At 29.7% G+C, this 16,479-nt stretch overlaps 1 protein-coding gene across 1 annotated transcript in view; it reads left to right on the forward strand.

The window, feature by feature from the left end:
• LOC111633488 overlaps positions 1 to 11,581 on the forward strand; it is an 81,264-nt gene extending 69,683 nt beyond the window's left edge. Inside the window, exons 21-32 of the mRNA XM_023378069.1 lie at positions 449 to 607; positions 811 to 1,042; positions 1,114 to 1,221; positions 1,588 to 1,632; positions 1,695 to 2,228; positions 2,304 to 2,426; positions 2,788 to 2,905; positions 2,981 to 3,131; positions 3,200 to 3,262; positions 3,327 to 3,399; positions 10,052 to 10,105; positions 10,178 to 11,581. Of these exons, the coding sequence (XP_023233837.1) occupies positions 449 to 607; positions 811 to 1,042; positions 1,114 to 1,221; positions 1,588 to 1,632; positions 1,695 to 2,228; positions 2,304 to 2,426; positions 2,788 to 2,905; positions 2,981 to 3,131; positions 3,200 to 3,262; positions 3,327 to 3,399; positions 10,052 to 10,105; positions 10,178 to 10,351 (1,834 nt within the window). The 3' untranslated portion in view covers positions 10,352 to 11,581. The remainder of the gene's footprint in view (positions 1 to 448; positions 608 to 810; positions 1,043 to 1,113; positions 1,222 to 1,587; positions 1,633 to 1,694; positions 2,229 to 2,303; positions 2,427 to 2,787; positions 2,906 to 2,980; positions 3,132 to 3,199; positions 3,263 to 3,326; positions 3,400 to 10,051; positions 10,106 to 10,177) is intronic.
• The last annotated feature ends 4,898 nt before the right edge of the window (positions 11,582 to 16,479 follow it).

Raw genomic sequence — 16,479 nt, forward strand, 5'->3', positions numbered from 1 at the left:
AATGCGTTATAAGTTTGAGATGTGTCATTACCTTGGCCGGAGCGGTCTGACTCTTTTTACCATATAAGGCAACAATGTTGAAATTCGTAGACATCTGAATGAGGTGGTGGTCTCTTCTCATCTCATAATTTAATCCATTTGACAGTTTCCCATTAGTAAAACTCGAATATTTGACTAAGGTTGTAACTTAAGTCCAAACGTCAAAATGACTGTTGACTTGGAAGATATTTGATTGGTCTTATCTATCAGAGTATCACGAGTGGGTGAAAATAAAAAAAAGTGGAGTTTTTCCACTTCTCTTAATTTTTAACTAATTAATTTAATTTCCCCCTCCAGACTCTCACATTTAAATAAAAATATCTGTTTAATCAATTTTATATATGAATAAAACTTCCATTTGCACTAAATGTTCTTTACATAGCCAGTGAAAAAAATTTTTTTCCAACAGAACATTAGACCGAATCCATTTGAGAAGATATTTGGAATATTCTGAACGTGAAGTGCTTAGGCCTGGTTTCACAAGATTAAATTTTCCATTTTTTATTCCGGATGAAGAAGCAGATTTTATAGTAGNCTACATCAATATCAGTTTTATAGCAAAAAAAAGGTAAGCTGATTAAATATCAATCATTCTTAATTGTCTCATTATTTACATTGATAACAGATATCGGAAATTGCAGAATTAAAGCCTAATTAATCCTAGTGGTTTTTAATTTATATTTAAATAAAAATATCTGTTTAATCAATTTTATATATGAATAAAACTTCCATTTGCACTAAATGTTCTTTACATAGCCAGTGAAAAAAATTTTTTTCCAACAGAACATTAGACCGAATCCATTTGAGAAGATATTTGGAATATTCTGAACGTGAAGTGCTTAGGCCTGGTTTCACAAGATTAAATTTTCCATTTTTTATTCCGGATGAAGAAGCAGATTTTATAGTAGAAGCAGTTTCTATAGTTGCAAAAGAGGGATGGAAATTACTTCCTCAGTATATTTTCAATCCTGAAACTGGTGAATGGAAACATAGAAATCAACAAGTAAGATTATTTTTAAAAATAATAATTATACATTTAAAATACTTTGAAAGTTTATATGTTACTAATTTTAGGTATTTAAAGATAGAAAGTGGCTTGGTTCTATTTCATATGAAAGTGGAAAATTTCATTTTACTCAACCCAAAGAAGTATTAACCAATCCTTTGCCAGCTAGTTACCAAGTATTTATTAATTTTTAAATTAAATTTTGTAATAATTCAAATGTTTTGAGATTTCAAAAATAAATAAATAAATATATATATATATATATCACTATTTTGGAAGAAAACTGGCACAACTCAAAATTACTAGTTTTGAGAAAATCCCACGCAAAGATTTAACCAAAGTTTAATTGAATATCACTTATCTCCCATATAACTGCTCCCTAGTGGCTGAATACACAAGTTATTTCTGTGACACTCTTCTACATAAAAATTTACTACATTTTCATTTTAATTATGACATAATTGAAAAATCACACTTTTTTGAGTTATGCTGGTTTTCTTCCAAAGTAGCAATATATACTGAACCAATAAATTGTTTATTAGGAATGTTTAGAAAAAGCCAGAGAAATTTTTTCTGCTGCTAAAAAAGTAAGTATTTTTATTTTTAAAATTAATAATTGTAAAAGCACAACATTTTATTTTTCAATCAGATAGCTCAGCGATATCAATTGTCCGATCAAGAAGTAATGTTTGATGATGAAGCTACTAAATTAAGATGGTTCCTTCTGCCTTCTGAAGCCAAAACTTTTGTTTTAGAGCAGAGACATCAGTCACCAAGGATTATACCATTTTGCCCCAAAAATCACTTTACTACTGAATTTGATAATGAGGTTCTGGAAGAACAAGAAATAACAATATTACCATTAAACAATTACAATGATGATGATAATGCCATTTCAGTCATTAAACAGAATACTTTAAATAATTTGGACAAAAATGAACAATTGCAAAATCAAAATGAAATTACAGAAACAAACAGAAATGACACAGATTCTGAAATTACAGATACAAACAGTATCTGCCTATGCAAATATAATGAAATCAGTGAATCAAACAAAGAAAATGAAAAATGCAGTCTGAATTATCCTGCAAGTAAAATACCAAAACCAGCAAAACTTTTAAAGAATGATACAAAAATTCTTTGGCATTCCCCTCCAAAATCAATATTTAAACCATTTCTAAAGGTATTTTTTGATAATTTTATAAAGAATATATTATTACAGAAATAACAAATAATTTTGTTTTGTTATTGTTTTTAGGCAATATCAGAATTTAATATGATACAGTCAAATGATAAGATTTTAGTTTGTTTGTCTGGTGGAAAAGATTCATTATCATTACTGCATACACTACATCAATATCAGTTTTATAGCAAAAAAAAGGTAAGCTGATTAAATATCAATCATTCTTAATTGTCTCATTATTTACATTGATAACAGATATCAGAAATTACAGAATTAAAGCCTAATTAATCCTAGTGGTTTTTAATTTATATTTAAATAAAAATAATGAACATAAAACTAACTGAAGTTACCATTTCAGTAATTCTGATTTCTTAACCAATTTTTATTTATTCAATTGCATTTCATTAAACTTAAAAGTTAAGTGAAAGGTATTTTTCGTCAGAACAATAATGATAAAATGATTTACTGTTTGATATACAATAATTTATATATATTTATATAAAATATTATTCAATTTTTTATATTAACTCTAAATGTTTTATTAAAATAAATAATTTAGGGTATAAATTTTGAATTGGCAGCAGTCACAGTCGACCCCGGTAGTTCAGCTTACGATCCTAGTCCCCTAAAGTCATATTTAGCATCTTTAGGAGTTCCTTATTATTATGAAGAACAAGGTATTTTGATTTGATTTTTATTAAATAATATACTAATTACATTTTTATGTAGTAGTATTAACATCTGTTATATAGCTATAATGAAACAAGCCATTTCAATGGATGAATGCACATCAATTTGTAGCTTTTGTAGTCGCATGAAGAGAGGCCGTATTTATGCGACGGCAAGAAGAGGCGGTTTTAACGTCATAGCTCTAGGCCAACATTTAGATGATTTAACAGAGAGGTAATTAAAGAAACATAGAAAAAATACTTTACTAAAGTTTTAAATTTACAAATGTTTTGTTCTGTTAGTTTTTTAATGTCTGTATTTCATAATGGAAGGCTCCGAACAATGAAAGCACATTATACAAACAAGTAAGTTATTTTTTTAAATAAAATATTTGTACAAATTATATTAATTCTGATTAAAATATTTTAGAGAGAAAGATATTCGAATAATAAGACCATTTGTTTACGTCAGAGAAAAAAATCTTAGGAAATTTGCCGAAGAAGTAAGTTTTCAATTGAAATTACTATATATTTTACATTTATTTTTATATGTGGCTTTCCATTTTACAAATGATAATGTTTACAAGATGTAACCCAAAAGAAATTCTGGACTTTAAAATAAATTTAGTTTTAAATAATCATCTCAGGAGTTAAAAATTTACATCTGAATTTTATACAGTTACATATAGCTATGACTGTAATTTTGAGAAACTTATTCTGTTTTGTTCTCAATACTATCAAAATGAATTCTTTACATTGATAATATAATAACACCAGCCAACAAATACAAAATAAAAAAGAAGATAGATAGATAATGTTGAGTTTACCTGCCAAAAAAGAAGATAGATAATATTGAGTTTACCTGCCAAAAAATATTCGTATAAAAACTAATTTTTAAGACTTATTCTAGTCTTAAATGAAATAAATTCAAAGCTTGTTTCTTTTGAGTTATACTTTGTATGTATATTATGTAAATTTGAACAGTTTTGCCAAATTCTATTAATAGATCTGCTATAAAAAGTCTTAATTATTTGAAAGGATCACATATTTATTTGTGAATATTTAAAGTAATATAAAACATTTTAAAATTCTCTTCATCAATTAATCTACATTTTTGTAATTGATAGTTGAAAATAATGATTTCATGAAAGTTTTAAAGTGCAAAAAATTGAGTTAAAATTTGTCTTTGTAGTAATTATATGTTAATTAATCTTGATTGTTATTTCCTAACATGCTTAAGTAATTACACAGGGTTACTTCTAAGAGCAACTGGAAAAAATATATTATACAGTATAATAAAACAAATAAATTGTTTTGTCTTTACAACAGAGAACCATTATAATAAAGGAGACTTTTTCATTAAAATTTGTATTTTTATTAGACAAAGTTTATACTCAAAATCATTTCAATCCTCATGATGGAATTGCCTAGAGCAGTGCTTCTTGAACTTTGTGTTCACAGATCAGTTTTTTTATTCCATTCTGTCATTGACCAGTGTTTGTGAAAATAATAAAAATAATTATGAAATGGAGAGAATGAAGTTCAATATTAATTCTTATATATATTCTTATTAATTCAATATAAAAGATTTTTAAAAATCTTTTATATTGAATTAATAAGAAAATATGATGACAAAAATTTGATTGTATTCATTTTGAAAGCAGCTCACAAACCCATTTTTCAATCATTAGTCCATCCCTGATGCTGTGTTTAATAAAACTATTCAAAAACATAAAATCTACTATAAAGCTGAAAAACTGGTTTCTGTCACGATATGCCAAAAACGGCCACTATGGACACCCCTAGCTATTATTTAAATTAACAATAAATTCAGTATATCATTATTTGATGCGATTTTTTGCATTTTTGGCTGCATTTTAGTAGGGTACACAATGAGAAATTCAGTATATTATTATTTTTATTTGTAATAGGAATTTATTATTTATACCACAGGATGATACTACTGCTGCTAGAACGCCCTTGGATACTAGAATAGAAGGATTGTTATTTTTTGCCTGGGCAACGCCGGGCTCATCTGCTGGTTACTAATATAAAAGTTGTTGTATGTGTGTGTGTGAATCCTTATAACTTATGCAATTTTTGTCCAATCTAGATGAAATTTTGATTATATATGTTTAATGTTCATATGGAAAGTATAGGCTGTTTATTTTGCAGAAATATTAGCTTTAGAATAAATGTTTTATCAATTTTGGAATGGTGATTGCACTTATGTTGCAGTGACATCAGTGACCACATGATGATCATGCTTGGCAAGGAAATTTCCCTTAAGTTAAATTTTAAAATATTTTGGCAAATGGCATATTTTAAACTTTCTTCATTAAATTTAGAATTTAAACTTTAAAAATGATAGTTTTATAACAAATTTAAAAAAAAAACACACACACACAATGAAGCTATTTCCATAGTGATCAAGTGACATTCTATTATCCAATTGGAAGTAATGTTCTAACAAGCATGTTGTTTAGAAAGTGTTATCACTCTTCTAATTAACATACATACAATTTATTTTTGTTTTATCAACATGGAATTAAAAGGACTTGCTTTTTTGTCAAAACAAAATGCCTAGGAGGAAGTGTAAGAGTAAAACTGGTCAGGCAAATTCTAGATCTAAAAGAATAAGGATAACCGAGACCCCTGAAGACCGTGACATCCGACTTGAGCAATATCGAGTAAGAATGGCTTTGTCAAGGGCTGCAGAAACAGCATCACAATGTCAAGCTCAACTTGAAGCTCTTCTCAATTCTTCAATTTACTTTCTCATAAAAAATATTCCGTCATGCTTGATGGAAGAATTTCTAGTTTTATATAATATTACATTAAATAATGAAATTTTGTCATGGAGCACAGTTTGAGTAGCAGTGATCTAGAGTACTGTTATGGATAATCTTAACAAAAAAAAAAGCTTTAAATTATATACAGTGTATGTAATTATATATAATTCAGACTGTGAACAGATTGAACAACAAACACTTTTGCGAAAGATTTATGTTCAGATAACGAACACAGGAAGTGACNTTTGTTATGTAATGCTATTTAACCTGCTCAAGTCTAACTCTAACTATATACTATAACTTACCATTAATCAACCAACATGAACACTGATTATCAAACTATCAGCTATGTACGCTATATCATTTCACTCTCAATAGACATCTCTTGACAGAACAGTCACAAGAAAGAGTACATCCACATAGCATGCAGCAGCAGCACTGTGCCTATGCCAGTTATAGACGTTATGTCTAAGCCAACGACTACCACACTAGTATTTCGGTACACGGGGGGAAGAAATATATGCGACAGTTTGCATATAATTTTGTACATATTCATTTCAACTTGCACAACCCGGAGAAATATTAATTAACCCCAGAGCCGGAGATAACTCAATCCCAGAGTCTCCGGGTCAAACCCGGACAGGTGGCAACCCTATGTCAGACCAATCATCTAAGCAAAGCTGGGCTTGTTCATTGTCATTTTCTTTATCTCTAATGTATCTATTTACTGAGCATCTTGGTAATAGTTGACTGAATGCTAATTTTTCATTTTAATTGTTGACAGGAAAGAGGTAAAGATTTTGAAGAGGTTTACAAAGTAGTCATCAAGGAGGCCAAGTTTTATCCTTGATATGCTAAAAATACTTGTGTGTGTTAATGCCTCTTGGTATTAACTAACCAGAGATAATCTTTTTTTTTAATCTGATTTTTTTTTCATTCTCATCTGGGACAGGTGGTGAATCCACCAGGAAACTGATTTTCTTGCAATTCTTTTCATTGGGATGGCTGTATTTGAATTTGACTAATTGATTAAAGTTGTTTGTTAAAGATAGGAAGGTGCATTAAATTTTTGATGATGTCTGTTATTTCTTGAAAAAATTCACAATTCCAGCCAAATAATGCTCTCTGATAGCAAAAATTCTAATTAGCACAAATAGGATAATACAAAATAACCTGTGTTTTAAGAATTTACGATGGCCAAAAAGGCTTGAAAGATTGTGATATATGATAGTAACATACAGTGGGGAAAGATAAAACATTATCCTTATATCACTTTTCAAGAAAAAACAATTCTCTTTGAATGAAAACAAGGAAAACTTAATTATGAAAATTGTGTATTGATGTTGATGACTTCATATAAAAATTTACCACAGTGGAATTATTCTAAAGATTCAATACAGGTATTTAGAATTAAATGAATTATTAAAAATAAACCAACTTCCACATATTTGCTTTTTATGATTTATATTCTATCACCATTAAAACAAATGAGTAGGGATAAATCTCAAACAGCCAAGACACAACAGAAAATCATATGGTTAGCCTCAATATGTTGAAATTAATAAAAAAAAATTCTTAATAGCATTTCCTTGCCAAATCAATATTCTGTCATATTCCTAGATAAATGAGGAGCTGTTTCATCATTTCAATATCAATAATTTTTCTTAAGTAACATATACAAACAACTTGATAAACACTCGGATTCTTACCAGGCTGTATAAATTAAAGCTTATTTAGCACAACATGGTGGCTTAACCTCTTATCTCTAGTCAAATTGCTTAATATCTAAATTAATTACCTTAGCTGAATTCTTACATATTGGATTACAATAGTTTATTTGATATTTGTTAATTTGAAATAATGTAATAAAGGTAGGTATATTATTGCAAGTTAACAAGTACTGGTATCAAATAAACAGCTTGTAAACAGGCAAAACACTTCACTTCAAATTAGAAAATGTGTATCATTTTGCCCTGCAGAAATTTTCAAGGCACCAATTATAACCTAATATGAAAATTTCAATACTTGGTTAGCATTTCTAATTTATACAAGGGGTGATGAATTTAAGATGAACTAGAGAGATTATTAATAGTAAAGGCCATGAACATAATAAATTTAATAGGATCTCTGTCATCTTTATTTTTTTCTGGCATCCTTTCTAGTTTAATTCTCTAGAGCAAGGTGAGCAACCCAGGGCTCACTTTAATGAAGATGTTGGATATTTATTTTTTGAGTTTTCTATTAAGTGAAAATACACTACAATTTTATTGAGTACAACACCAATATTAAAAATGCAATAAACAAACATCCTATTACTTATTATTACTACTAAAACAGTTGATAAAATGAAACAAACATACATTATCTCTCCAATATCCTGACTTATAAGTTTTATTCTTTTCAGTTGTTGCATCATTCACTTGGTATCCATATGTAAAGTGATTTATCATCATAGTATAGTATTTAAAATGTCTACTCTAATGTTTATTAACAGGACGTATTATACCAATGTCTTTGTTTGTCAAAAGTTAAGAAGGCCTATCGGAGAAAACAAACAGTCTTTACTTTTCACCTGTACACTTTATACACGATATTGTGTTTCGGACTAGTTCGTCCTCATCAGTATAGTTATAGTATAGTATTTAAAATGCCTCTGAGTAGGCATTTTAAATACTATATTATAAGGACACAGAGGCATATGATATTTTTTGTTTTATAAAGTTTTAAGTGTTTATGTAAATTCTTGAATGTGATATTTGCACTTTTGACTTTTCAAATAATCAAAAGACACCAAATAATATGCTTCCAAAAAGTGTGGTTTGCAAGCCTTTCAAAAATAAATTTCATAACTATAATTTGTTTTGGATGGGCAATGTATGAATGCTAGTCATTTCAAGATTTACTGATTTTCGAGGACTATAGAATTTTCTGCTATACTTGAATTCCTATTTCCATTATGAATAGCCAGAATTTCACTTACTAACAAATATTACCTCATGGGTTATATTTGTTAGTAAATGATAAATATATTATATCCATATTATCATCGAATTAAATGCTTATTTCAGTTAGCCAACTGTTTAAATTTACCACAAAGGAATGTTTTTGTCCTGTATTAAGACAGCTTCAGCTTCCTAGTGAATATCAAGCAATGTTTAAATTTACTACAAAGGAACATTACAGTTTAAACAGTTTGCACCTGAAATAAGCATTTAATATACAGTAATACCTCAACTTACACTACCCCGACTTACGCAAACCCGGAGTTACTCGATTTTCAAATCTTGTCGATTTGTCTTTTGTTTGAGCGCCACGCAACTCTTGATTACTCACTCCCCCCACACTATTGTTCAGCTTACATGTTCGGACGTGTTGCATGGAATTGACACATAGCTACAATTTATTTTGTGTTATTTATTTCTGTGTTTGTTATATCTACGGAGACTCGAGAGACTCTATGTGGTGATTTCTTGTAACCGTGAACAAATCAAAAGATGAGATAAGATTAACGAGAAAGCTTACATACATCCGATTTGGATTTTACACAAATTGCAAAATTATACCCCAACTTACATGGTTATTGCTCGGTCCCACCTATCACGTAAGTTCGGGGTATTACTGTACTGTAGATAAAATGATAATCCAAAACTAGTAAATGAAATTATGTCTTACTGTTGAGAATGGGCTCTGTCAGTTCTATAAATTTCAAATCAGGAGTTACTGACTCTCAACATTCACATGCTAAATATATATGTTTTCTTTCATCTCAGAAAATATGATCTGTAATTTTAAATCCTTTAATTTGGTAATGCTAATAGATTCACATTTATATCTTGTTGTTTGTGCCAATGTAGCACATCTATTTAAGCCAGACAAAAGTTTGGTGACTATATCCTATTGTTCCTACAGTTGTGTGAATTCTTTTTTTGTTTAAAAGAAATTAGAAAGCCAAGTTATTATTTAAATTCTTCCATTCAAATCATTTAAAAAATGTCACTGTGATGAACAGAAATGTATTTTTCCATTCATATGTTATGTACTGTACATTCTAAATGTGTGATATCTTTGTTTAAATTAATATTAATTGAACTTTATTTTAATTTTTTCAAACAACCCGTTGAATTGAAAATTATGTGTATTGTAAATAAAATTATTGAAAATCTCAGAATTTTTAAAATAAAAACTGCTTTTCAGAAAATTTATCTATTACTAAATATAAATTATAAAAAACTTTTTCTGCCAAACTATTTTTATCAGGATTAATTAGTTGTTATTTGAAAGTGCTGGAATATGGATAGACTTACAACTAATTTAGTAGTACTTTCCAGTAATATATTATTATATATATTTTTTAAATTTTTAGAGAAAATTGCCTGTCATTGCAGAGAATTGTCCAGCATGTTTTGAAGCACCTAAAGTATGTATGTTAACTAATTGTTTTTAAAGTCTTTGATAAATTTCTCATTTGTATCTTGTTCTACACTCATAGGAGCGACATCGCACGAAGCAACTTTTGGCAGCCCAAGAGATATTATTTCCACGATTATATTTAAATCTGAAGTCGGCAATGCATCCTCTAATGTCTATAAACAGGACAGGTATCGAAAGCAGCAATTTATTTTGGTATGGGAAGGAGGGCGACACTTCGAGTGACAGCGAATGAACATATTCACATATCTTAAAAAGAATGTTATAAATAAAATTTTATAAAATAGATTTTCTATTTATTAATCAAAAAACACAATTTTTGATCTTTGAAATCACTATTTTCCAGAATCTACGCTTTCTCTGTACACTATTTTGCACGGCCCTGGAATGTTAAATCTTAACAGTATCAATATAATTATATAAACAAACTTTTTTCAATTTTTCATTCTTTGCAATTAAACAGAGAACTTATATGGAAATCTTATAGGTTATAGTAATGAAAATTAACTGATAACTTTAGGTCCAAATTTTATTTTAAAAATTTATCTTATGATAATCTGACCCTATTCCTATTCATCTGTCCAATAAATTAAAATTTCAAAGTATTCTTTAATAAGGAAAATTTATACATTAGTAAAGATGTTTTACTTTATGAACATTTATATCTGCAATGTTAAATACTTTTATCAGCTTTTAATTCCTCCTCAGTTTTCAATAATATCCCTCTATCTTTGAGAAACTATTTTGGTTTAGTTTATAAGGTAAGCAATTGATTTTAGAAATCCTGTCAATGTCTTTGACATGAAAAATTAATTTAAAAATGCTAAAATAAACATTATTATTACATATATTTACAGTCTAACCAATGAAAGATTCTTGATACTCATACTACTTGAATGCTAGTAGGCTGACTATAAACATGCTTTTTTCATTACTATAAAGTGAATTTGAAAATTAAAATGATTGCTAGCATTTGTGCAATATTTCTGTTTTGTTACATATAACATTATCATTTTGATTTATTCACTTCAGTTTTTAAATTGTACAGCAAGGAAATTTGTTTTATATTAACTAATTAAGATAATGTTTCATATACAATTAGTTGTTATTAAATAATTTAAATTGTATACAATGTTACAAGACAATAAAATAAATTTTTCCCTAACATTTCTTAAACAGTAATTGGATGAACAATACAGAACTACAGAATTTTATTATGTAAATGAATTCTATGGTTACTTCATATTTTTACCATTTAAAGAAGCACTTCTGCCAAAACCACACAAACCAAAAAATATTCAGCAGAACCAAACTTTATTTAATAAACTAAATTTATGTTTGTTCTTGCTTGATAATCAATGAAAGATATGCTTCCAAAAATAAGGTTAGTTCTCTACAGTGAATAAGAACTGAGTAATCAACCTTTGATTCTGTTATTGAAGCTAAGAACATTAAAATTGAAAAAAATTAAATATAAAATAATTTTTTAACATATATAAGGAGGATCCAAAAGTCTGGAGACATCTATATAAAACAATGTCTCAATACATGATATGGGAAGGGGAAAACTGTTAGGCTATGTCACGGCTATCTTCTAAAATCTGTCATCCAGGATTTAACTTTTTAAATGGTAAGGTGTTTATGTGATATCAAACTGGTAGAAAATTTCACCAAAAAAACAATGGTTATATATATGTGTACATTTATACATACATACATATATATATATATGTATAAATGTACAGAAGATAGGCTACAGCCCAAAATGCATAAATGTTAACAGTGGTAATATATATTGGGTGATATTCTTGTCTGCTTAGTCCTTGTCATTCAGAAATGTGGCTGTTTACATCAGGAATTGAAAAATACATTATTTAGTTTTCTAAATTTATGAAGTATGGATTAATCAATATTACAGCCCAATCCATAATTTATGAGATTTAAAACTAATCTTTACAATTAATCCCACATTCTTGAGATAGATGACAAGTACTACATTTTGAAACCACTATTTTCTAGAATCTACACTTTCTCTGTACACTGTTTTGCATGGCCCTGGAATGTTAAATCTTAACTGAAATCTTGCAGACTTTTGATAAATAGTGAAGTAATAGTGATTGCTATTACTTCATTCATAGCAGTTTTTATTTGTCCACCTTTAGGTTTATCTGTAACAGAACCTGTTTCTTAGAATTTGGCAACTGTACAGTAATGGATGGTATTTGGGTGGCATTAGTTTCAATCATCTATGATAATTAGTGTTGTGACGAATAGTGTATTCGGCCAGGAGCGTGGCCGAATATTTGGCTTGATTAATGCATGTATGAAAATTGGCGCGCAAACCGCATTATGGCAAGAACCCTGCTCTCTATTGGCCCACTGTCACTACGCTTCACCAATTGCATTAATTCTTGACAGTTATAGTGGACAGACAAGAGCATCATGGCAGTATGTGATAAATGATGATATCAAATGTGGATAACAATGAAATGACCTACACATGTAAATAACGGAAAAAGAACAGAGGACTGTGAAGTGAAAATAAATATAAAATTGAGTTGCTAATATAATCTAACAAGTCGAGGCAGCTTATTGGCACGAAATTTGTAACCGCCAATGCCAAATAATTGTTGTCATAGACTTTGGAAAAATAAATGCTTATAATGAAAGTCACTTAACATGCATGGTCAAAAGCCTGGGGGCTGTTTGGGCTACCAAGCTATCTCGAATCTGTGAAATCATAACTGTGACTTATACCAACATCCTATCTGTCTCTTTTCTCTGTTATCATCAGGCTATGAGTCATATAATTGTAAAATGGGAAATCTATGACAGAAAAGTGACAAATCAAAAGTATTGTGAGCACGTATTATGATGTATGCATAGGCATATGTGAACTAGAGCAATAGAGGAAAGAGAACGGGAAGAGCAAAGATGAACGCTTAAAAAAGGAGTGCAGATGTGCAACGATTCTCAAACAAATAGGTGTGTACGTGTACTGATCTTTGTAATTATAAATTGTGAATACATATGACTATTATTATTTTCTTTTTTATTTTGTGCATATTATAAGTTATAAATAAATATAAACTAACAACACTAACCCAATAACATTAAATCTAAATACCAAAATGATTAATTTACTGTGTTTTTGTTATTTCTTACTCCTGTTTTTAGGTATTCGGCCGAATAGCAAAAAATAAGCCGAATACCGAGCAGTAACCAAATATTCATTACATCACTAATGATAATGTGTGCTTCACTCACCTGATATCACAATGATCTGAACACATTCTGCTTGTGTTAATGTCACTGTCATTCCTATCATTTAGAAAGAAGAAACATCGTTTAAACCTTCAGAATAAGTATAGTTTGGAAAGAATTGACTTGAGAGCAACATCATGTGTGATGCCACTTCAGTTAAACCAATCAGCACATTCCCTAATGATGTCAGTGTTTTTTTCTTAATATGACAAGCAATATATGAATTTTATTTCATTTTCTCTCACTAGATAGTAGAACAACCTTTCCATTAACTGTATTAATTTTTTATAGCATGCATTAACTGTGAAGAATTATGCATTTAACTACTACTGTAGTAAACTTCCTAATATTGCAATACTGGAACTTGAAGAATCCATAACAGTTTATAATGGTGGTATAACAAATGAGGAAAAAACTGGAAATAACTTGCCACAACTAAGCCATCAATAGGGGAGCATCTGTCAGTGCTGTGTTTTCATTACTAATTTATTTTTTCTTTATAGGTTAGGTGTAATTGTAAGGTTTGCTGACATTAAGGGGGAATAAAGTCTATCTCATGTCAGAATGAGCCTAAGGGAAACCGCGTATGTGGGTGGTGGCGAAGGAGGCAAATGAAGAACAAGTGTTTTAAAAAAAAAACCCGTTTATTTGTTCGAATTCATGCTTACATCGATATTGGACAATTCCAAATCTCGGTGCTCCTGTGAATGGTGAAAGTTCGGGTGATCGGTCGCAGCCTGGGCGGACGAGAAGGATCACTGGATGATACAGATGTTCGTTGTTAAGCTGCAGCGTCCTGGGTGATCGGTGGTTGCACAACACAATCTAAATCACAACGGTAGGCTTAATCCAGAGGAGACACTCTTTCAACCTTGAAGTTCCGATTTTTATAGTTTTTCCCCCCCTGTTCACATTTCGGATTGGTCCCTCGTCCCATTCCTCGCTTCCCAATTAGTCTCTCCTTTGTCTCCAGGTGCAAGACGAAACTTTTTCGGGTTGCGGGAAAGGTCCGATTTGAGGTGTCCATCTAATACCTCTTTGTTGACTCTGCTTGGTGACTGTTTATAAAACAATAACACCTGCACTCATAACTCAGGCCGTTATTTACCATTTTTGACGTCTAAGAATTTAACGATCATTTTCATCTTTCATCTATCAAAAATTCCTTTTGTTTTTTTTTTGTTCGAAAGGTTTACCTTGGTCAACATTTTATAGACACGCGTGTCAAAGATCTACCTGTTTATGAGCGCTCATGTTAGAGTTTGTCTTCCACTAAGACCTTGACAGATAGTTTGACACATACTCGAACCGTTTTTGTGTCATGCAAGAATTTCACGGTTTACTCGAGTTTGAACCTCGTCTGGGACCACACATAATTCTCTGAATTTTTTGAATAATTATTCAAGAGAATTGTGTAACTTTTGTGTTGAGAACGAAATTGTGGATGCCTGGCATATTTTGGCTAAATGTGGGTGTCTTAAGGTATTACGTGATGAAATTTTTGGTTGCGAAGTTCTTATCAGGTCTTTATTTCTTAAAATTTTATTGGAACCATGTTATCAATTTAAAGTGTTTTTTTCTAAGAAAATCTGTTGATTTTTTCTCTTAGGGGGCATGATTCCTTAACTATAAAATTGGCTTTGCTGCTGGTATTGTTTGGGAGCATCTGTCAGTGCTGTGTTTTTGTTACTAATTTATTTCTTCTTTATAGGTAAGCAATTTGCTTTCTCATTTGGTTGATTGTTTTACTTTTATCTTGTTTATTGGTTTTGTATTATTTTTTGGCAGATGTTCCCAAACTTTAACTTTACACTTTAGCTTTAAACTTTAACTAATTATTATATTATAATAAATTCAAATAAAATTCAAATTGAATTTTAAACCTTAATATTTAAATTATTTATTTATTTAAATTAAAATTGTAATATATAAGTTTTGATTGTAATCTTATGCCTATTGTATTTAAGTGTCTTGTTTTTTGGGAGATGGTTTTGCTCCTCGCATCAAGGAGTGTATCCAGTATGCGTATTAAATAAATAAATAAACTAAGCCATCAATAGCTGATACTCATTGGTTAATACCAGAGTTGATTATTTCCATAGACAGACTGTAATGTTATGTTAAAATTATGCACACCCTTGTTTTTCTGGTAAAATTCTCCACTAATTTGGTACTATACATCACATGCCAACTTCCCCATTTAAAAACTTGGGAGTTTAATTAAAATAATGGATTTCAAGATAGCTGCTTTGTTGGTGGCATGGCCTAACAAGTTCCACACTTTTCTGTATCATTGTTGAAACATTAAAATGGGTTGAAGACATTACTGTTTTTCAACCCATTTTTTATTTTATATAGTTGTTTCCACACTTTTTTGACCATCCTGTATATGGATTAATTATAATTCATAAAGAACACAGAAATGAAGCAATATGATAAAAAAAAAACTAGTTGCCAAATTGAATAAACCGATAAATTAAAAAACATATTACTAACGTTTTTAAGTATATCTATATCAGGGATGGCCAACACATAGACCGCGGTTGACCACAAGGTTTTGAAAGTAGCCCGCAAAGCTAAAGTTGAACAATTTGCTTTCACTTAAATTAATGCTTAAAAATCTTAATTCGATAATTTATTCTTACAATAATAGACTGTCTGTGCAACGTAACCATACTGTTTGTATTTATCCCGATGAACAATGCAAATGAATGTTAACGAATGCACATATAAAAATCCTAAAATTGTTTGCCCATATTCATAGTCACCCGCAGACTATATTTTACCAAAAAAGTAGCCCCTAAGGGATAAAAGTTTGGTCACACCTGATCTATATGAACTGCTAATGGAAATAAAACAAAAATACTACTATACACCGACATCTAAAACCAGCAAATAAAAATTCCAACACTTTAATCAAGCAAACATTTTCTTCCATTTTCAAACAGATGTCTTCAGGTTATAACTGCTGAATATGGAATAGAAGTAACAATTTAAAAAATAGAACAATGTAAGTTTAAAAACAAACAACAATCAAGTCTTTCCTGTAAGCCTGGAGAGTAATGCATGAACTGATACATATCATTGGGTTATATCTGG

Source organism: Centruroides sculpturatus, unplaced genomic scaffold (genome assembly GCF_000671375.1).
Source record: "Centruroides sculpturatus isolate CEXI.00-Female unplaced genomic scaffold, Cexi_2.0 scaffold759, whole genome shotgun sequence".
NCBI lineage: Eukaryota > Metazoa > Arthropoda > Arachnida > Scorpiones > Buthidae > Centruroides > Centruroides sculpturatus.